The sequence below is a fragment of the Dermochelys coriacea genome, chromosome 13 (genome assembly GCF_009764565.3).
Source record: "Dermochelys coriacea isolate rDerCor1 chromosome 13, rDerCor1.pri.v4, whole genome shotgun sequence".
Classification (NCBI taxonomy): Eukaryota; Metazoa; Chordata; order Testudines; family Dermochelyidae; genus Dermochelys; species Dermochelys coriacea.
In genome coordinates, this window is record NC_050080.1 from 39,738,567 (window position 1) to 39,760,664 (window position 22,098).

At 42.6% G+C, this 22,098-nt stretch overlaps 2 protein-coding genes across 2 annotated transcripts; both read left to right on the forward strand.

The window, feature by feature from the left end:
- Positions 1-7,292: 7,292 nt before the first annotated feature.
- On the forward strand, positions 7,293-21,994 carry LOC119841694 (olfactory receptor 49-like). The gene is made up of 2 exons (XM_038369220.2): positions 7,293-7,419; positions 20,912-21,994. Exon 2 carries the CDS (start codon positions 20,930-20,932, stop codon positions 21,893-21,895), a length of 966 nt encoding a protein of 321 aa, XP_038225148.1. The 5' UTR covers positions 7,293-7,419; positions 20,912-20,929; the 3' UTR covers positions 21,896-21,994.
- LOC119841693 (olfactory receptor 6M1-like) lies at positions 7,385-10,694 on the forward strand. Its single transcript, XM_043495623.1, is given in 4 exon segments — positions 7,385-7,419; positions 9,193-9,528; positions 10,110-10,384; positions 10,386-10,694. Coding segments are annotated over 3 exon segments (906 nt in total). The 5' UTR covers positions 7,385-7,419; positions 9,193-9,206.
- Positions 21,995-22,098: the final 104 nt, after the last annotated feature.

The following is a 22,098-nucleotide window of genomic DNA, read 5'->3' on the forward strand; positions in this document are numbered from 1 at the left end:
AAGAAAATCCAGTTAGGGTCGATTTACACAGCATCTTGGAGTGAGCTTCCCAACCCAATTCTACAGACTAGGACTAGCCAGGTTCACACTAGTGCTGTAAAAATAGCTGTATAAACAGTACTTTGTAGGTGCAGCTTGGGCCGGAGCTGAGTCTTTCAAGCCCACTCCCACACAGACTTTTTGTCAATCCGGGCTGGAAGGCTTACTCCAAAATGCTGTGTAGACATACCTTTGAAGACCCTAGTGGAGCTCAAGGTGCTGTCACCACTTGGGTGTTGTAGTTCATAAATCATTTATATCATTCAAATCATTTGCCAGGAAGAGACTTTTCTCTAGGTTCCAGACAACTCTACCTACCCGCAGAGCAGCTCAGCAGTATGGAGAGACAAATGAAGGTACACACAGTGGTGTATATGAACAACAGCAAAATATTTGGCAGAGGGAGAAGGCAATAGAAATGGGTAGCCTTCTTTCAGAAAGAAATTGTTCCAGACAGTCTTTAATAGAGAAGAAAGAAGTCACATTTGCATTAGGATGACTACAAAATAACTTAGTCAGCCCCATCCCTGTAAAATTCTGCTGTCTCTTGGTTCATCATGTGCTCTAACTCAACCACAAGTTATAGGTTTGCCATGTGAATCGCTGGGTGAGGTTCTTTGGCCTGTGCTGACTGTTCAGCATGGAAAAGAGATGACTAAGGGGGGATAGGATTGAGGTCTCTAAAATCATGACTGCTGTGGAGAAAGTAAATAAGGATGTATTATTTATTCCTTCTCATAAAACAAGAACAAGGGGTTACCCAATTAAATTAATAAGCAGTAGGTTTAAAACTAACAAAAGGCAGTATTTCTTCACACAACCACACAGTCAACCTGTGGAACTCCTTGCCAGAGGATGTTGTGAAGGCCAAGACTATAACAGAGTTCAAAAAAGAACTAGATAAGTTCATGGAGGCTAGGTCCATCAATGGCTATTAGCCTGGATGAACAGGGATGGTGACCCTGTCCTCTGTTTGCCAGAAGCTGGGAATGGGCGACAGGGGATGGATCGTTTGATGATTCCCTGTTCTCTTCATTCCCTCTAGGGCACCTGGCATTGGCCACTGTTGCATGACAGGATACTGGGCTAGGTGGACCTTTGGTCTGACCCAGGATGGCTGTTCTTATGTTCTTATGCTATGCAGAAAGTCAGACTAGATTATTTTAATGGTCCCTTCTGGCTTTGAAATCTAGAAATCTCAGAATTCAGTTTTCAGCTGTCCAGGTTGGCTTCAGAGTGTGGCATTTTCAAAGTGCTGGAAGGGATTTAGACACTCAGTATGCAAAGTTAGGCATCTCCCACCCTTAGGCTCCTCTGGAAATTAAAGCTCAAGTTTCCAGGGCTTTATTTCTGGACTAAGTCAAGGGCTGCTGACTTTTCCTCCCTTCCAGAAAGCAAGGAGGCAAGGCACTATTGTGAAAATTGACATAGACCTCCTGGCATCTTTCACAGCCTTCCTATATCTCCCAATCCCCCATGGGCTCTCCAAATGTTTCCCACAAATATTTCTATCTTTTCTTCCTCAATAATTCCTGTCCCACTGCTGCCAGATGTGGAATAGCCATCACATTTTTCCTTCTCAGCCCTCTGCTGCCATCATATGGCACTTCACCTGGTCAGAGATTTTTTTAGAAAAAGGCATCTACCTCTGTGACGTTTAAAAATGAGTTGAACTTATTTTTCCCTTTCCAGTGTAAATAGGATTTGTTCTCTGCTCAGTGACTTCTTTTTCCGGCCACAATCCTATCAAAAACCTCTCAGCTTCTTCAGTATCTCCCCTTTGTTTTTTCCACTAAATGCATCCGATGCAGTGAGCTGTAGCTCACGAAAGCTTATGCGCTAATAAATTTGTTAGTCTCTAAGGTGCCACAAGTACTCCTTTTCTTTCAGCTTCTTCAGTATTTCTGCTCCACCTCCCTTCCCTTTGCCAAACACATGCTTGATGTGCTCTTGCAAGGACAATAACCTGTTTTTCCTCAGTGTGTGTCTGGAACAGTAATACACGGCAGTGTCTTCAGGTTTCAGGCTGCCCGTCTGAAAGAACACCAGGCTGTTGGAATTGTCCCTGGAGATGGTGAACCTCCCAAGAACAGCCGGGGAGTAGTAGGCTTGGCTGCTATCATTGGTAACCGTGGCCACCCACTCCAGTCCCTTCGCAGGCGCCTGATGGACCCAATTCATCCAGTAGCTGCTGAAGGTGAACCCAGAGGCTTGACAGGTGAGGCGGAGAGAGTCTCCAGGATTTCTCACATCCCTTCCAGACTCTGCTAGTTGTACGTCTGCCTTGATGCCTGTAAAGACAGAATTATGGTAGTTAATATTATTTTAAAAAAGTAGCTAAGATATTCATTTCTGGGGGCTGGGCATGTCAAATTTCCAGAGAGTTGGGTGCCCATATCCCACCAAAAATCAATAGGATTTTGGCATCTAACTCCCTTGGGGGTCTGTGGAAATCCCAACTTTGGGCCTAAAGTTAATTTCCAACAGCACTTAAAAGACTCAGAAGCCTAAATCCCATTGGCTTTCATTGGGACTTGTGCATCTAACTCACTTAAGCACTTTTCAAACTTTTTACTCTAGCCTCCTTAAGAGCCCGATATTTAAAGGTCTTTATGGGGCTAAAGATGCAGTTAGAGACCTAGTGGGGTTTCCACCAAGGCGTCTAACTCCCATTGAAATAAGTGAGGGCCAGGTGTTAGGGGCCTAGTGTGATTTTTCAAAGGTGTCTATCTGCACATTTAGGTGCCTAAATAGATTTTAAAATCTGCCCCTAAATTCACATTGGGCATCTAAATAAGCACGTCTTCAGAGTTGCTTGAGCACAAAATGATTCTTGTGTAAATCCACAGAAGTTGGTGGAGTCAATTATACATCTAAATGAAGATTTAGCATCTGGACATTCAAAGTGCTGTAAGGCATTTAGGCACCTAACTCTCACTGACTTTCAGTGGAGCTGGGTGCATAAGTCCCCTAGGCTCCTTTGGAAAAATATCAGCCCTAGGGCGTGATTTTTCAAAGCTGCATATGGTGATATTGATCAAGCACCTCTAATTAATTTTAATGGCAATTGTGCTTCCAAATTAAGTCAAAATCTTAATTCTTGGCACCAACGTCTGAAAGTCCTTGCCAGAATGTCCTGCTTTTGCATAAACTAAACTTAAAAAAAGGAAGAAAAATGCTGACCTGAAAAGATTTCTGAAAGGGAAAACCAGAGAATAATTGGAATTATATTGCAGATTTGGAATATACTCCTCTAACAACTCAGATACACCTTTGTGGAGTATGATTTGGGTACCAATTTTCTCAGTAAATATTCCTGTTTGCTTGTCTTTTAATAGGCTGGCTTGTTACTGGATTTGCATAGACCACTTCAATTAGGTTTCAAGCAGCCTCCAAACTATAAATACAAGCCCATAAGGACTGTCAGTGTAGGAGTAAAAAGAATCCAGTGAACATGGAAAGTAGGGGGGCGAATGGGATTCACTATCAAACTTTAGGCTTGTGGGGTGGTCAAAAACTCGTTGACTTCAGGAGCGGTCTGTCTGCTGTGGGAAGACTGCAGGGCTAGGAGAGGAAGTGGTCAATGTGAGAGGTTTTCCTCGGTGTGAATTCTGCCGCAGAACAAAAGCAGGTGTGAATTGTATAGGTGTGAAATAGAGTAGCCCTATCCTCTTTTCTAGTCCTTTGCCTCCCTCTGGTGTCCATTTAAAGCCAACAGTAATGTCAATGGATATGTAAAGGTTCACACATGCTCCTTTCGTATCTCTCTGCTGCAGAGAGGGGAAAAAATAGCTTAATAACAAGCTATATAAGGGGATACTGTGATTGAGCTTTGAATTCAGATGAATCCTGTCTTGGTTTGGGATCTACCCTAGGGCTTGGGAGATGGGGAATGTGTTCCCTGTTCAACCCCCAACTCTGTGACCCTGGGGCTCTGTGCCTCAGTTTACCCATTTATAAAATGGGGATAGTAGAATTGCCCTACTTCCCAGGGGTGTTGAGAAGCTAAATGCATTAACGGCTGTGTGGTGCTCAGACACTACAGTGATGCCGGACAGATAAATATCCCAGACTGCAAAAGCCTCTTAGAGCAGTAACTCTCTATAGTGTCAGGTTTCAGAGTGGTAGCTGTGTTAGTGTGTATCAGCAAAAACAATGAGGAGTCCTTGTGGCACCTTAGAGACTAACAAATTTATTTGAGAATAAGCTTATGTGAGCTAGAACCCACTTCATCAGATGCATGAAGTGAAAAATACAGGAGCACGTATAAATATATGAAAGGATGGAGGTTGCTTTACCAAGTGTGAGGTCAGTCTAAGGAGATAAATCAATTAACAGCAGGATACCAAGGGAGGAAAAATAACTTTTAAAGTGGTAAGAGAGTGGCCCATTACAGACAGTTGACAAGAAGGTGTGAGTAACAGTAGGGGGAAATTAGTATTGGGGAAATTAAGTTTAGGTTTTGTAATGACCCAACTACTCCCAGTCTTTATTCAGGCCTAATCTGATGGTATCCAGTCTGCAAATTAATTCCAGTTCTTCAGCTTCACATTGGAGTCTGTTTCTGAAGTTTTTTTGTTGAAGAATTGCTACTTTCAGGTCGGTTATTGAGTGACCAGCAATGCCAGCAATGCCCCTCTGCCATGTACATTGGTCAAACCAGACAGTCTCTACGCAAAAGAAAAATCTGACACCAAGAATCATAACATTCAAAACCATTCAAAAACCAGGGGGAGAAGACTTCAATCTCTCTGGTCACTCAATAACAGGTGCTTTAAGGTAGTGCAGTTTGCTCTTCGACTCCCTTACAAATCCCAACCTCTGCACTCCTCTTACTACTACTTCTAGATCTTCTCCCTTCTGAGCTCTTCCTCTGATGTCACCTATCATCACCAGGCTCCATGGTCCAGGATCCCCACTTCCTGGCTTCTTGCCCCAGTCTCTTAGGCCAGCCAGTCCCAGTTTACTCCCTGAACACCAGATTCTCATCAGAGGTGTTTTCCCTCCTCACCGAATACTATCCCCATTCCCCACTGGCTCCCAGACCCAGACTCTTTGTCCAGTCAGTCCCAGACCCCCACATCCCTATAGTGATAGCGTGGGGGACACCGGGCATGGCTACTAGGTAACTCAAGGGGATGGAAGACCACGAGTGTTGATGAAGCCCCCTCGCTCTAGACCCAGATGGCCCCCCCTTCCCTTTTCTGCCTGGAGATACTCACAGCCTTCAGGCTGAGAAATTTGCAACAGTGTATTGCAGGCACAGACTGGCTGGAGGCAAGATTAGGTCAAGCAGGACAGGAATATTAGATAGTGCTGAACAAACAACTCCATATATGGGGGAATGGATGATAAGAGGAAAAAGGGGAACTGGCTGGTATACGGGATTGGCTATATGGATACTTAGGACAGCCTGCTATTGGATAAGCATGCTAAAGAATGAGTGTATAAAATATGTGTAACTGCTTGCACTGGTGTGCGGGATTTGAGATTGTTGTCTCCCTGAACCGCTTGCAGCTTCAAATAAACTTTTCTACTTCTCCACTCCGTTGTGATTATTGGGTAACGCACACCAGGCAACGAATCCAGCTGTTGCCTGCCTCGGGCTTTTGTGCCAGCAACAATAGGAGCCATGCAGAGGGGGAAACTGAGGGACAGAGACATGTAAATGACTTATCAAGGTCACACAGCAAGTCAGGCAGAGCTGAGAAGAGAAACCAAGTATCTTGGTCTCCATTCCATTGGGTCCTACATGCTCACCAGCTGTACATGTGGTAACTGTGTGGAGATGATAAAGATCCCATGACAAGGTTTTGATATGCTGAGGTGTTGGGCATTTTTTCCTGTTTTGAACAGAACAAATAGCTACATATGGGAAAACTTTTGCTTCTGATTTTGAGAGGCATAGAGAGAGTCAAAACCCCAGAAAGGCTCTTCCATCCCAAACACAAAATCTTTATTGTAAGTGAAGAAAGAAATGAGGCCCCTCTATTTTTATGGGTTCTGCTGTGCCCTGAACAGCAGGCAGCCTGTGGGTGCTGATTGAGGGGCATCTGCAGGTCTATGGGGAAGGGGAAGCACTGGCCTGGGATAGCAAAAGGGCTGTGGATCAGGAGACAGAGGCTTCGGTAGAGATGTGTGTGATGTGGGAGCCCAGGGCTGCAATGAGAGTGAAGTTGTGGGAGAGACAAAGTGGATGAGGTCATATCTTTTATTCCACCAACTTCTGTTGGTGAGAGAGACAAACTTTCAAGCCATAAGGACCTCTTGTTCAGCTCTCTGGAAGGGTGGTCGTGGGTCTGTAATGAGGGGCATCAGCAGAGCTGGGTTTGTGTGATGTCAGGATTTGCGTAGAAGGGGGCTGCTGATCAGGACTGAGGAGCATCAGGAATTGGGGATGGTGGAGAATCCCTGAGGATTCAGCAGAACAGCTTGGTTTGTGAGCCTAGGATTTGACTAGATGGAGCCTGAGGGGTTGAAGGGTATCAGCGGAGGGGAGGCTGGAGAAAGGTGTCTAGGGCTGGAAGAGGAAGGGGCTGTGGTGATGGTTCATGACTGAGAGATATTAACAGAGCTCTGTGTGGGGAAGCAAGTGCTTGTGCCAATGGAGCAGAAAGGCATCTTCAACTGGGGCAAACTTTACCTGTTTCAAAGACAGTTTACTCTGTTTTTCCTTGAGAGAGCTGAGACAGGACTTTGCAACTTAAATAGTTTCTGCAAGTTCATCCCAGGTGATATTCTTAAGCTAATTAATTGTGTCCCAAGGGAAATCAAAGCCTTGAAATAAGCAGTGAAGAAACTGTTATGTTTATAATGCAAGAAGAAACATGAAAGGTACAGAAGGAAGGGTGGGGGAAGAGGTCTGGAAGTAGCGAATCAGAATTCCTAAATTTAAGTTGTGTGCTTGACTCGAGTCCATAGAAAGAATATTAAAAAATGTAGATGTTACTATTCCACAAATGCTGGATGTATAGACATAGAACAGGGAAGTTCAGACTAGAGCTCTGTATATCTATCTTCTTCTGTTTGTGCATTTCACATCCTCAACTCTATCTCTCTGTCTCCAGCCCAGCTTATCTGCCTTTCTATGTTCATGAAGAACGTGTTTTGTATTTTCTGCAGAAGCTAATAAGTACTACTGTTACTCATCATCAGTTATAAATCAACTTAATATACAAAGTAATGATCTAACTAAATTTCATATTGTTTTTTGTTTGAAGGTAGATACCTTGTCAGCCGCGAGTCAACTTCAAATTTAGAATTCAAATGTTGGCTCTAGTTCAGCGCACTGATATTTTGAATGAAATCAGCTGGAAAATGGAATTTATCAGACCTTCTTAAAGAGGAAAAATTGGAGTAATCTCTACATGGATTCATTGTGTGAGTATATTTGAATAACTATGATTGGTTTTCAGATCTTATGATGGTGTAACCTGCTTTTGAAATCAAAGGGGATCTATCAAGTGATTCCAATGGGAGTCTGTCCACTAATATCTACAGACCTGACATCAGATGTGTAATGAGCTATCCAAACATGAACAATTTCATATTGTGCTTTGTTGGCCTGATTTACTAATGTATCAGTCCAGTTTTCCACTAGTGTAAGCACATTAAAATAGAGGTTGGCATTTATTTTTATCTTTTGGATAACAGTTTATTCACACACAAAAAATGTAAAACAAGTTTTTGTGAATTGGGTCAAATATCAGAAGTAATTTGGGACAAAAAAATTAAAAAATCAAAATGGTTCATTCTGATATTTCCAAAATAAGATGTTTTGACATTTTAGTTTGAAATGATGTTTCATTCTGAAATTAAGCAAGGTTTGTTTTCAGCAAATTAAAAGTGTAAAAAGCACCAAGAAGTGTCACAAAATGAAATAAAAAGAAGATGACAAAGAAAAATCATTTGGGGTCAAGGAAATTGTTCAACTTGAAAAGATTTTTTTTTTTGTGGGAGAAACTCCCCTTGCTCCCTGAATAACAAAAACAATTTGGTTCACCCAAAACTTTATTTAACTAAGACTTTTTTGTCTCAGCCAATGAAGTAAATAAAATTCAAAATTTGTGGAGGTATACATTGAAATCAAATTCATATGAATCTGAAAATGGAGCAACTCACTGGTGAATCAGACTTTCCATTTGATTATGTATTTTCTGCTGTTCTATTTCAAGAAGCAGTTTATTTGTAAAGTCCATTTTCTCAAAATGTTACATAACACACTTCACCACCCCAGTAAGAAAACATACATGTAATGTATACATCTACATATACATATTTAAGAGAGAGAAAGAACCTGCTACTTAAGAGAATTTAAAAAAGAAACTTAAGAGAAACCTGAACCTGCAAATGTTAGTCAGGTAATTTTCATGTATACGCTGCTCAGCTACTTCTGAGCACCCACACATCTTTCCTGGCCTTGTTTTTGATTGTTCGTAACACTCCAACATGAAAATATCCTGTGGGATGAAACTTCTGAAGTGTATTTTTTGTTTAAAAAACTTTTTCATAGGATGTGGGAGTTTGATGAAATTCCATTTTCAAAAGAATTAAGAGTTAAGAAAACTGGCAGTGATTAAAAAGTCAAGAACTCAATTACTAACTGAGAGACAGATTTGGTAAATCATTCATTTATCTGTGTGCATGTGAGTAACTAAAAATGTGTTTTTGTGTGTTTGATATCCACAGATTAAAAAAGTCATGAGCTGAAATTGCAGCAAACGAGATTTCGGTAAGACTTTAGGAAAAACTTCCCAATGTTAGGGGTAGTTAAGCACTAGAACAAATGACCTAACAAGGCTGTGGAATCTCTGTCTTTGCAGGTTTTTATGAACAGGTTACACAAGCACCTGTCACTGATGACCTACGTAGCACTTAGTCCCGCAGCAGTGCAGGGGACTGGACTAGCTGACCTACTAAGGTCCCTGACACACCTATATTTCTATGATTCTATATGTTTGTGAAGGTTTTTTCCCTAGATCTTCAATCATTTTTGAGATTTAAAGCTGAGACTTACAAAGCCACATTTCAGATTCAGACAAACAGTTCCCATTAATTTTATGTATAGAATGAATTTCCCCCTAGACATGTTATTTCAACTACGTGAAATGTTTTTCTCTAGGTCCCTCACCTTTCATATCCATCCTCCCACAGGACCTACACTGCACATGAATCCTCTCAATCAAACTGTGGTGTCAGAGTTCATTCTGCTGGCTTTTCCAGTTACCTCAGAACTGCAGATATTCCTCTTTGTGATCCTGCTGCTGATTTACCTGCTCACCCTCATGGGGAATATGCTCATCATTTCCATCATATGGTTCCATCATCGCCTGCATGCTGCCATGTATTTCTTCCTCAGCAACTTGTCCTTCCTGGACATCTTGTTCACCTCGGGCATTTCCCCTACAATGCTGGTCAGCCTCCTTTCAGAGAGAAAGACCATCTCCATCACATCCCAAACCTTCATCTTCCTGAGCACAGTGGAGTTTGTCCTACTATAGATATAGTATACTATAGATATAGCTCTATCATATCACTCCCTTAGTCTCCTCTTTTCCAAGCTGAAAAGTCCTAGCCTCTTCAGCTTGGAAAAGATGAGACTAAGGGGAGGATATGATAGAGGTCTATAAAATTATGAGTGGTGTGGAGAAAATGAATAAAGAAAAGTTATTTACTTGTTCCCATAATATAAGAACTAGGGGCCACCAAATGAAGTTAATGGGGAGCAGGTTTAAAACAAATAAAAGGAAGTTCTTCTTCACTCAGCACACAGTCAACCTGGGGAACTCCTTACCTGAGGAGGTTGTGAAGGCTAGGCCTATAACAGGGTTTAAAAGAGAACTGGATAAATTCATGGAGGTTAAGTCCATTAATGGCTATTAGCCAGGATGGGTAAGGAATGGTGTCCCTAGCCTCTGTTTGTCAGAGGGTGGAGATAGATGGCAAGAGAGAGATCACTTGATACCTCTTAGGTTCACTCCCTCTGGGGCACCTGGCATTGGCCACTGTTGGCGGACAGGATACCGGGCTCGATGGACCTTTGGTCTGACCCAGTACAGCCATTCTTATGTTCTTACTGAAGGTGATGTCCTTCAATCGATATGTAGCCATCTTCAAGCCCTTATGCTACACAGTCATTATGAATGGCAGGGTGTGCTCCAGGCTTCTACTTAGCTGTTGGATGGTAGCTTCTCTATCCATGCTTGGTCCAACCAGAGCGTACACCAGGCTACCTTTCTGCAGCCAAGAACTAGACCATTTATTTTGTCTTATCAACCCTCTGCAAAAAGCTGCCTGTGTCGACACCAGCTACCTGGACTTCGTTCTCTCCTCCATTGTATTGCTGAGGCTCCTTAATGTTGACCTTAGTGTCCTACACCCACAGCATAGCCACTGTCCTCAGGGTCCCCTCTGTCCAAGGGCGCAAAAAAGCCTTTTCCACTTGTGTCTCTCACCTCACCGTAGTAACCATTGCCTATGGGAGTTCCATTTTTGTGCATGTCTGACTGCAGCACAACCAATCCTTGGCTTCTGAAAAAGGAGCTTCTCTGTTCGCTGAGGTGGTGATACCCCTGTTGAAACCTTTCATCTCTAGCCTCAGGAATGATAGAGTTAAAGAGGTCTTGAGAGATGCTGTTGTGAGGCTTATGGGTTAGTCAAAGAAGGTCAGTCCTTGAAACTATTCATTTTAAAAAGAGATAAAATGGTATATAAAGTCCAGGTAGGTCTGAATTACAATGCCCTGTTTTCAAGCATGACCCAGGCTTTTGCAGGAAAAGTTACAAAGGAATTTAGGGGCTAGATAACACGAGATTTAGGCACCTAAGTCCAATATTTAGGCCCCAAAGAGCTGCTCAAAAGCTCTACTCCACTGCCACCTAAATCTGGACTCACCTGAATTCCCTGGGTGCCTAAATTCCTGATGATGAAGTCCCCATGGTGTTTAAGTTTTTGTCCATGGGCATGTGCAAAACTGCCTACGTTCTGTTGTAGCTACACTGCTCACTGCCTAACCCCCAGTGAGATTCTCAGAGCGTGTCTACATTACCTACTGGATCGAGGGGCAGTGATCGATCCAGCGGGGCTTGATTTATCGTGTCTAGTCTAGACATGATAAATTGACCACCAAGCACTCTCCCGTTGACTCCGGTACTCCACCAGGGCGAGAGGCGCAGGTGGAGTCGATGGGAGAGCGTCAGCCATCGACTTACCGCAGTGAAGACACTGTGGTGAGTAGACCTAAGTACGTCGACATCAGCTACCAGCTAATATCAATGTTCTTATTGTCACTTTTTAAAACTTTGACTTTTAAAATTTTCACAGTTGGGGGAAATGATGGTGGGGGCAGGGGGGTCAGAGAATAATTTTTTTAAGGACTGTAGACTTTGAGATTCAAAAACTTGAAGCTTGTTAAGCGTTAAAGCACAAATTGTCCACATCACATGTCAAAATGTACAAAGCAAATATCTTGAAATCAAAATCTGTTCTCAAGCAGCATTTTCTTACTATGCTTATCTGTAAATGTGGATTTTTAGTGATGGAAATATTTTTTTTCATTTATATAGTAAAATTCACATTCATTTACATTTATCCATAAAACTTAAATCTCTCCAAATCTATGTATATTACAGGCCACCACAACCACCCAGTGCCGATGCACTAAACTCAGCACCCAGAAATAGACTAAAGTAGTACAGATCAGAGGAGGCTGGACTGTTACTTGTCACAGGAAGAGAAAAGGAGTGGCTGAGGTGCACCAATGCTTCTCAAATGGCTGGGGACTGATTAAATGAGACTTACCTCGGTGATCTTGGCAAATGATCCAAACCCCTTGTTGCAAAGGAAGGAGAAAACCCCCAAGATCTCTGCCGATCTAACTGGGGTGAAAATTCCTTCCTGATGCCACATACGACTCCACTGTGCCCATAAAGATAGAAAAAAAGAACGTTCATGGCTGTGAGGCCTGCGTAGAAATAGGTGAATCCTCCTGCCTGGCTTGATGTTCCTACCTCCCTTTGAAAATCTCATTATTAGCCACTTTTGATAACGACCCTTATTCACTAGGTGTCTCAGTTCCATATCTTAAATTCTGGGATAATGATACTTTCCTACCTCAGGGAGATACTGTTAGGACCAACTCATGGGTTTGGCGCTCTGATACATTGTGATGCAGGCTATAGAAATAGTATTGCCAACACTTGTGCAGGTTCTGTGTTATCTCTGTTTCAGAATGTTTCATTTTGTTATTTTTACATTTGCAGTTGGTGTGTAAACATCTGGCATTGGGGTTCCTTTCTCTCCTGGATGTGTAGAGCACATTGTGTATGTTGTCAGTACCTTTGTGCTGTAACTGTTGTATGAGTGCCACTTGAAGAAATCAGATGCTTCTCCTGGGAGGCAGGTAATTTCTCACAGGTGTGGCTAAGCTCTGTAGAGTCTATGAACAATCCAGCAATAGCTTTGCAGGTAGTGTATGGTTTGACCACTGCTTTCCATGATGTCCAGATTTGTCTCATGGTTACCTAGGAAATCAGTCTCTCTCCCACTTCTCATCCTTAATAAATAAATGATTGTATCATGCTGATCAAAATTGTTTGTTACCATCTGCTTCCCCTGATTGTGAGGACTGGAAGGGACCTCGATAGGCCATCTAGTCCAGTCCCTGGCACTGAAGCAGGACTATATATTATTTAGACACTCCCTGACAAGTGTTTGTCTAATATGTTATTAAAAACCTCCAGTGCCAGAGAATCCACAAGCTCCCAAGGTAACTTATTCCATTGCTTAACTACCCTTACAGTGAGGAAGATTTTCCTAATGTCCAACCGAAACCTCTCTTTTTAAAATGTAACCACACTACTTCATTTCCTGTCCTCAGTGCTTAAAGAGAAGAATTTAGCACCTTCCTCTTTATAACCTTTAACATACTTGAAGACTGTTGTCATGTTCCCTCTCAGACTACCCTTCTCTACACTAAACAAACCCAACTTTTAAAATCTTTCCTCACAGGTCAGACTTTATAGACTTTTAATAGAATTATAGAACTGGAAGGGACCTCTAGAGGTTATCTACTCCAGTTCCCTGCACTAGAGGCAGGACTATGTATTATCTAGACCATTCCTGACAGGTGTTTGTCTAACCTGCTTTTAAAAATCTCCAGTGATGGAGATCTCACAATGTCCCTTGGCAATTTATTCTAGTGCTTAATCACCCTGACAGTTAGGATTTTTTTCCTAATGTCCAACCTAAACCTCCCTTCCTGCAATTTAAGCCCATTGTTTTTTGTTCTATCCTTAGAGGTTAAGAACAATTCTTCTCCCTACTCCTTGTAACAGCCTTTTATGTACTTGAAAACTGTTATCATGTCCCCCTCAGTCTTCTCTTTTCCAGACTAAACAAACCCAGTTTTTTCAGTCTTCCCTTATAGGTTATTTATTAGAGCATAAGCTTTCGTGAGCTACAGCTCACTTCATCGGATGCATTTGGTGGAAAAAACAGAGGAGAGATTTATATACACACACACAGAGAACATGAAACAATGGGTTTATCATACACACTGTAAGGAGATTTCAGAGTAGCAGCCGTGTTAGTCTGTATTCGCAAAAAGAAAAGGAGTACTTGTGGCACCAGTCTCTAAGGTGCCACAAGTACTCCTTTTCTTTTTACTGTAAGGAGAGTGATAACTTAAGATAAGCCATCACCAACAGCAGGGGGGGGAAGGAGGAAAACCTTTCATGGTGACAAGCAGGTAGGCTAATTCCAGCAGTTAACAAGAATATCAGAGGAACAGTGGGGGGTGGGGTGGGAGGGAGAAATACCATGGGGAAATAGTTTTACTTTGTGTAATGACTCATCCATTCCCAGTCTCTATTCAAGCCTAAGTTAATTGTATCCAGTTTGCAAATTAATTCCAATTCAGCAGTCTCTCGTTGGAGTCTGTTTTTGAAGCTTTTTTGTTGAAGTATAGCCACTCTTAGGTCTGTGATCGAGTGACCAGACCTATCATGCATTCCTACAACTACAGTAACCACCTGCTGAAGTGAAGAAACAGATTGACAGAGCCAGAAGAGTACCCAGAAGTCACCTACTACAGGACAGGCCCAACAAAGAAAACAACAGAACGCCACTAGCCATCACCTTCAGCCCCCAACTAAAACCTCTCCAACGCATCATCAAGGATCTACAACCTATCCTGAAGGACGAGCCATCGCTCTCTCAGATCTTGGGAGACAGACCAGTCCTTGCTTACAGACAGCCCCCCAATCTGAAGCAAATACTCACCAGCAACCACACACCACACAACAGAACCACTAACCCAGGAACCTATCCTTGCAACAAAGCCCGTTGCCAACTCTGTCCACATATCTATTCAGGGGATACCATCATAGGACCTAATCACATCAGCCACACTATCAGAGGCTCGTTCACCTGCGCATCTACCAATGTGATATATGCCATCATGTGCCAGCAATGCCCCTCTGCCATGTACATTGGCCAAACTGGACAGTCTCTACGTAAAAGAATGAATGGACACAAATCAGACGTCAAGAATTATAACATTCAAAAACCAGTTGGAGAACACTTCAATCTCTCTGGTCACTCGATCACAGACCTAAGAGTGGCTATACTTCAACAAAAAAGCTTCAAAAACAGACTCCAACGAGAGACTGCTGAATTGGAATTAATTTGCAAACTGGATACAATTAACTTAGGCTTGAATAGAGACTGGGAATGGATGAGTCATTACACAAAGTAAAACTATTTCCCCATGGTATTTCTCCCTCCCACCCCACCCCCCACTGTTCCTCTGATATTCTTGTTAACTGCTGGAATTAGCCTACCTGCTTGTCACCATGAAAGGTTTTCCTCCTTCCCCCCCCCGCTGTTGGTGATGGCTTATCTTACGTGATCACTCTCCTTACAGTGTGTATGATAAACCCATTGTTTCATGTTCTCTGTGTGTGTGTATATAAATCTCTCCTCTGTTTTTTCCACCAAATGCATCCGATGAAGTGAGCTGTAGCTCACGAAAGCTTATGCTCTAATAAATTTGTTAGTCTCTAAGGTGCCACAAGTACTCCTTTTCTTTTTGCGAATACAGACTAACACGGCTGCTACTCTGAAACTTATAGGTTATGTTTTCTAGACCTTTAATCATTTGTGTTGCTCTTCTCTGGACTCTCTCCAATTTGTCCACATCCTTCCTGAAAAGTTGCCACCCAGAACTGGACACAATACTACAGTTGGGGCCTAATCAGCCAGAATAGAGCGGAAGAATTACTTCTTATTTCTTGCTTACAACACTCCTGCTAATACATCCCACAAGGATGTTTGCTTTTTTTGCAACAGCATTACACTGTTAACACATATTTAGCTTGTGGTCCACTATGACCCCCAGATCCCTTTCGGCAGTTCTCCTTCCTAGGCAGTCATTTCCCATGTTGTAAGTGTGCAACTGATTGTTCCTTCCTAAGTGGAGTACTTTGCATTTGTCTTTATTGAATTTCATCCTATTTACTTCAGTCCATTTCTCCAGTCTGTTCAGATCATTTTGAATTTTAATCCTATCCTCCAAAGCACTTGCAATCCCTCCAGCTTGGTATTGTTCACAAATTTTACATCCGTATTCTCTATGCCATTATCTAAATCATTGATGAAGATATTGACCAGAACCAGACCCTGAACTGATCCCTGCAGGACCCCACCTGTTATGCCCTTCCAGCATGACCGTGAACCACTGATAGCTACTCTCTGGGAATGATTTTCCAACCAGTTTTGCACCCACCTTCTAGTAGCTCCATCTAGGTTGCATTTCTCTAATCTTTTTGTTGTTGTTGTTGCTGTCTTCTGGACTTTCTCCAATTTCTCCACATCTTTCCCAAAGTGCAGTGCACAGAACTGGACACACTACGCCACGGGACCTCTGATTTGAGGATCCACTGTTTGGTCCAACTACTCCATTTAAGTCATGAGGAGGAACAGAAAGTTTGTCCAAGCAATGAGGTGGTTTCCTGTTGTGGTTGCATTGGACCTTGCTTGTGCCTGCACCCTGCACCCAGCCCTGCTCCTGATTCCTGCTAACATTCCTTCCTGTTCCCAGCCTGCTCCTGCTCTGTGCTTGATCCCTGCCTCTCCTCCTGCCCGTACACCTCGCCTCCATTCCTCAGTGACCAGACCTGGCCTCTGACTTCCAACTCTGTCTCCAGCTTCACCCTTGGCTCTGGCATTGGGCAGCTGATCTCAGCTCTGACCCTCATTTCCATTCCTGATTCTGGATCTGTCTTGACCCCTGCTCAGGTAATTGGCAGTTAACCCTGGTACTGACCCTTGGCTTCATTCATCACCTCAGACACCAGCTCTGCCCCCTACACCTGACTCCTGTTTTGACTACAAGGCCAGACTGCCTACATGCCAGTCCATAACACCTGACTTCTTTGGAATTTAATGGAACTTAAGTGCTTAACCTTCTTAGCTGCCTTTCATAATCCCACTTTGTGCCTTCGTACATCTTTTGGTGCCTAAGTATCTTTAAAAATCTGGCACTCAGCTCCCTTGTGCCCCAGCTCCCTGTTTGTGAAATGAGTAGGGGGTATTATGAGGATAAGTACATTAGCCGCGGCAAGGTGGTCAGATACTGTGGTGCTGGTGTGGGGAGAGAGAAATCCTATGGACAGATCCTCCACTAGTGTATACTGATTAACACCTGCTGGAGTTCTGTGCTGTAAATCCCCAGCAAGCTGTGCCCCAGGGAATTACTCAGGTGTTTCTACTGAGGTGTCCCAGGCCAAAGAGGCACTGAAGAGGGGATGCCACGCTACTGAGAGTCACTTAGAACTGAGGACAGAGACAGACTCTTAAATTCCAGATGAGGTAGAGTAATTCTGAGACCAAGACTACAAGTAAACAGTCAGCATTGACATAGTCCCTGGTTGCAAAAACCCTGGCCTTGCGATCTCTCTCTCTCTCTCTTTGATTTAAAGGCAGAAAGCGTCACTGGACATTTCAACACTTCAAGCAAATCTGAAGATCACTCATCCGATGGAGAAGGGATTGTAGAACTGTCTTGAAAGTTGGAAGTTAGCGGTCAGGAGCCGGGAGTAGAATAGGAGTGAGGTGTAATGTTAGAGAGAGACAGACCTGCCAGGGAGATATCAGTTCATCTGATATTTCGACTGTACCGATTGTCTCAGAATTCCAGACCTGGATTGACAGTGGATAACTCTCGTGCGTTCCTGTATCAAAGAGGGAAGAGTTACCAGTGCCAGGTTATAACATCGACACGACAGAACCTTGGCAGTTTGAGTGAACTTGTAACTGTAGTATTTCGTTAGCTCAGTTTATATCTTTACTCTGTTTTATTTAAAAGAATGAATTTATAGATCTGAGTGGAGCTAAATTCACATCAGCTGAGGAAATGACCTGTAGCAATTAATGCTCAGATCTATCAAAAGATGATTCAAAAGCATGTGCAAATTCATCCCTCTGTATTTCAAGAGAAGTAAATACCAAAATTACCTGCAATGTCTGAAACACTAATAAAGGAAATTCTGATTAGGATCCTATTTAATATCACAAGCAGCCCTGTCGAACAGTCCACTCATCCATTAAACCAGCTCTCTCTTAATTAGTTTTAAGACTTTAAGTGTAACTGAGAGAGCAGGACAAATTTATGAGTGAGTTTGTATGATGGGGTTGGTTGTGATGGTGGGGGAGCAGGGCTCAGTAGCCCTGTGGGTCCCTTCCCATTTATGTATTGAGTTCATGGTCATGCTTCAGAATTTCAGCTGGTCACTTGTAGGGGTCAGGTAGGGATTACTCTCCACCTCACCCCACAATGTATTCTGCTTTATGTTTGTTTTTCTTTGATGCCTTGCATACCACAGTTCAGAGAATTTCATGTTCTGGCTACTGCAGTGGATAGGAACATTTTTTCCCTCTGATATGTAAGTCAGACCAATTCCTTGAAATACAGCATATCTCTTAGGTAGCATATCTCAGAGGCAGATTTTAAAGGTAGTTAGCCACCTAGTGGGATTTTCAAAAGCAAGACATGCCAAACTCGCACTGATTTCATCTTTTTGTTGCTGGCACAAAATGCCCGAGGATGGATTCGTTTCCCGGTGTGCATCGCCCAATAATCACAACGGAGTGGAGAAGTAGAAAAGTTTATTTGAAGCTTCAAGCGGTACAGGGAGACAACAATCTCAAAGCCTGCACACCAGTGCAAGCAGATACACATATTTTATACATTCTTTCTTTAGCCTGCTTATCCAATAGCAAGCTGTCCTAAGTATCCATATAGCCAATCCCGTATACCAGCCAGTTCCCCTTTTTTCCTCTTATCATTTATTCCCCCATATATGCAGTTGTTTGTTCAGCACTATCTAACATTCCTGTCCTGCTTGACCTAATCTTGCTCCAGCCAATCTGTGCCTGCAATACACTGTTGCAAATTTCTCAGCCTGAAGGCTGTGAGTATCTCCAGGCAGAAAAGGGAAGGGGGGGCCATCTGGGCCTAGAGCGAGGGGGCTTCATCGACACTCGTGGTCTTCCATCCCCTTGAGTTACCTAGTGGCCATGCCCGGTGTCCCCAACATTTTGGTGCCCAAATAGCTTTAACAATCAGACCCTGAGTGTCAATTTAAACATTTCAAGTAATGCCAAATTTGGGTGTTGTAAAAAGTTTAAAAGTGTGTGTGTGTGTGTGTGTGTGTGTGTGTGTGTGTGTAGGATGGTGGGGTTATATAAGGAAGTGTATGTGTGTGTGTGTAGGATGGTGAGGTTATATAAGGAAGTGTGTGTGTGTGTGTGTGTGTGTGTAGGATGATGGGGTTATATAAGGAAGTGTGTGTGTATGTGTGTGTGTGTAGGATGGTGGGGTTATATAAGGAAGTGTGTGTGTGTGTGTGTGTGTGTGTGTGTGTGTGTAGGATGGTGGGGTTATATAAGGAAGTGTGTGTGGGGGGGATGGTGGGGTTATATAAGGAAGTGTGTGTGTGTGTGTGTGTGTAGGATGGGGGGTTATAGAAGGAACAGGGAGCATCAATAAGGGAGAGTCGGTTATTTATATTTTCTTTAGCACACCAGTCAGGATCAATATGGTGACTCAGAACCACAGCTGGAGTAAATTGCAATAGCTCAGTTGAACTCAGTGGGGCTACACCAATATACCCCAGCTAAGAATCAGGCTAATTGCTTGTCTTTTTTTGCTGTGTGTATGTGTGGCCTATAGGCCTTGCATTCTGTAATACCTAAAACTCCCCGGGTGATCTTGGGAAAGTCACTTTGCCTAAGCTATTCCCATCTGTAAAATTCAGATAATACCTCACATGGGTGCTGTAAGAATCTACCAGTATTTGCAAGGATCTTTGATATAAGAGTAATAAAGCCCATGTGATTCTTCTGTAGCAACAGTGGTCAATTTTTTTTGTCAAGGTCAAAAACTATTCCTTGGTCAAGGTATAGTTAAGGTTCGCATTCCATAGGAAAAACAACAAAATAACAATAATGATAATAAGTAAATAAAAAGATTTTGGGGTGCATTCAAAAGTGTCTTGTAGTCTGGATTTGGCCCACAGTCCACCTATTGACTGTATAGTGACTAGAAAACAGGGTAACATTTCTGTAAATAATTGGTGAGCTCTCCAGTTGTGCTCACTGTGTTCTAAGAAAGCAGTGGGAGGAACTGTACGTATATAGCCTGGCTTTGCTTGTTTGTGAATATCAAACAAAGACAATTATTTGGGGACCAGCTTTCTTCAAGTTTCATTTGTTATATAATCAGCAATAGACACATCAAACTAGTTAGCCTCAGAAACCATGTTCTCTGCCAATCTCAGAAATTATCTCTCTATTTCCTTCATTACTTACCGTAATGGTAAAGCTTACCATACTCTTGAGTGTACATCTTTTCTGTCTCATAGGCCTCCAGAACATTGTGGTTGAAAGTGGTATAGCCTGCCGGTTAGGCACTAGCCTAAAATAGGAGGCACCCGATTAAAATGCTGGCTCCAAGTAAGGCAGAGCAGGGATTTTAATTTTGTCCTCACGTGTTCTAACACTGTACCCTACACACTGGGCTCTAGGTTGGAAAAGAGTGCTCTCTACAAGTGCCCGGAAATGCTAGCCTGGACCAGGTCATCTGTTTCACAGTTTCAAGAGTCTTGGTTTCATTCTGATGCAGAATGAAAACAAACATTGAAGCCCTAAAATGAAATTGTTTTCTAGCCAGCATCTCACTTTCTTCCCCTACCCTAATACCAGATTGTATACGTGTTTCAGACACTATTTTTTACTGTGTCTCCCTCAGACACAAACTCCCTGTGTGATCTTGGGAAAGTCACTTCATCTAAGCTGTTCCCATCTGTGAAATTCAGATAATACCTCACACAGCTGCAGTAAGAATCCACCAATATTTGTGAGGTTCTCCAATACGAGAGTGACAAAGGCCCCATGTAATTCCTGTGTACTTTGTAGAAACAGGGTAAGATCTCTTTAAATAGTTGGTGAGCTCTCTCTAGTTGTGCTCACTATGTTCTAAGATTTAGAAGGCACCAGAAAGCACTGAGAGGAGCTGTATGTATATAGCCAGGTGTTGCTTGTTTGTGAATATTGAGCAAAGACAATTATTTGGAAAACAGCTCTTTCCTCAGGTTTAATTTGTTATATAAAATACAGTAGACATATCAACTTAGTTATCCTGGGAACCCATGTTCTCTGTCAACCTCACTAATTCTCTGTCTCCTTCCTTAGTGTGTGATCTTGAGTGTACAGCTCTTCTGTCTCACAACCCTCCAGAACATTGTGATTGAATCCATAAATGTGGTAGATAAAGGTTCATGCTCTTATTTTTTTATTGTTGCTCTTTCTACAGGGGAAACTGAAATCGGAAATGGAGGAAGCAAATGAAACCATAGTGGCTGAATTCATGCTCTTGGGGTTTTCCGGAGTTCATGACAAACTCCAGATGTTTCTCTTCTTTGTTCTTTTACTGACCTACTTGGTCACACTAACCGGGAACTTATTAATCGTTTTCATAGTGTGGGTGGATCACCGACTCCACACCCCCATGTACTTTTTCATCAGCAATCTGTCCTTCTTGGAGATCTGGTTCACCTTGGTCACAAACCCCAAGATGCTGTTGAACTTTCTCTCAGACAGCAAAACCATCTCATTCCTTGCCTGCATGGCCCAATCCTACTTCTATTTCACCCTGGGAGCTGCGGAGTTCATCCTTCTCATGGTCATGTCCTTTGACCGCTATGTTGCCATCTACCACTCATTGCAATATGCTGCCATCATGAAACAGAGACTCTGCATTCAACTAGGTTTTGTTTCTTGGGTGGGAGGTTTCCTGATTATAAGTTCATGGATGGTCCTGGTGTACAAGCTGAGATTCCGTGGACCGAATGTGATCAACCATTTCTTTTGTGACAGTACCCCCCTTTTCCAACTCTCCTGCAATGATACCCAACTAATTAAGAGGGTGGATTCCATTTTGCTGTCATCCATAGTGTTGACTTCATTATGTTTAACCATGATCTCATATGCTTCCATCTTCTACTCTATCCTGAGAATCCCATCTGCCACTGGGAGGCAGAAAGGTTTTTCCACCTGCGCTTCCCCTCTAACTGTTGTAGTGATGGCCTATGGAAGCTGCTTTGTTTTGTATGGCAGGCCCACAGGATACTTATCTCTGGAAATCAACAAAGGGGTGACTCTGTTGAACACTGTAGTGTATCCATTCCTCAACTCCTTCATCTATAGCCTCAGAAACAAGAGTGTTAAACTAGCCCTAAGAGTTGCTTTCAGTCATAACAAGACAAAGTTGTTTCCCAAGTTGTGTTGTGCTCCTTGATGGAGGCAAGACATGTAATACTAATAATTAGAAAAACATAAATCAGTGTTGTAACATGTAGCCAAATTCTGTGCAATAGCCGCTTCTACATCTGCTTTTTTTTTTTTTAAAAAAAAAAAAGAGTTTGCTCAAGTCTATTGCTTGGAGAATTAATTCAAATTCTTTATTTCATTCTTTTGAAAACTGCTGGACTAGGAAACACT

Bases quoted from the DNA above. Each gene is read 5' to 3' on its own strand.
- LOC119841694 (XM_038369220.2), top strand. From the start codon at position 20,930: ATGGAGGAAGCAAATGAAACCATAGTGGCTGAATTCATGCTCTTGGGG.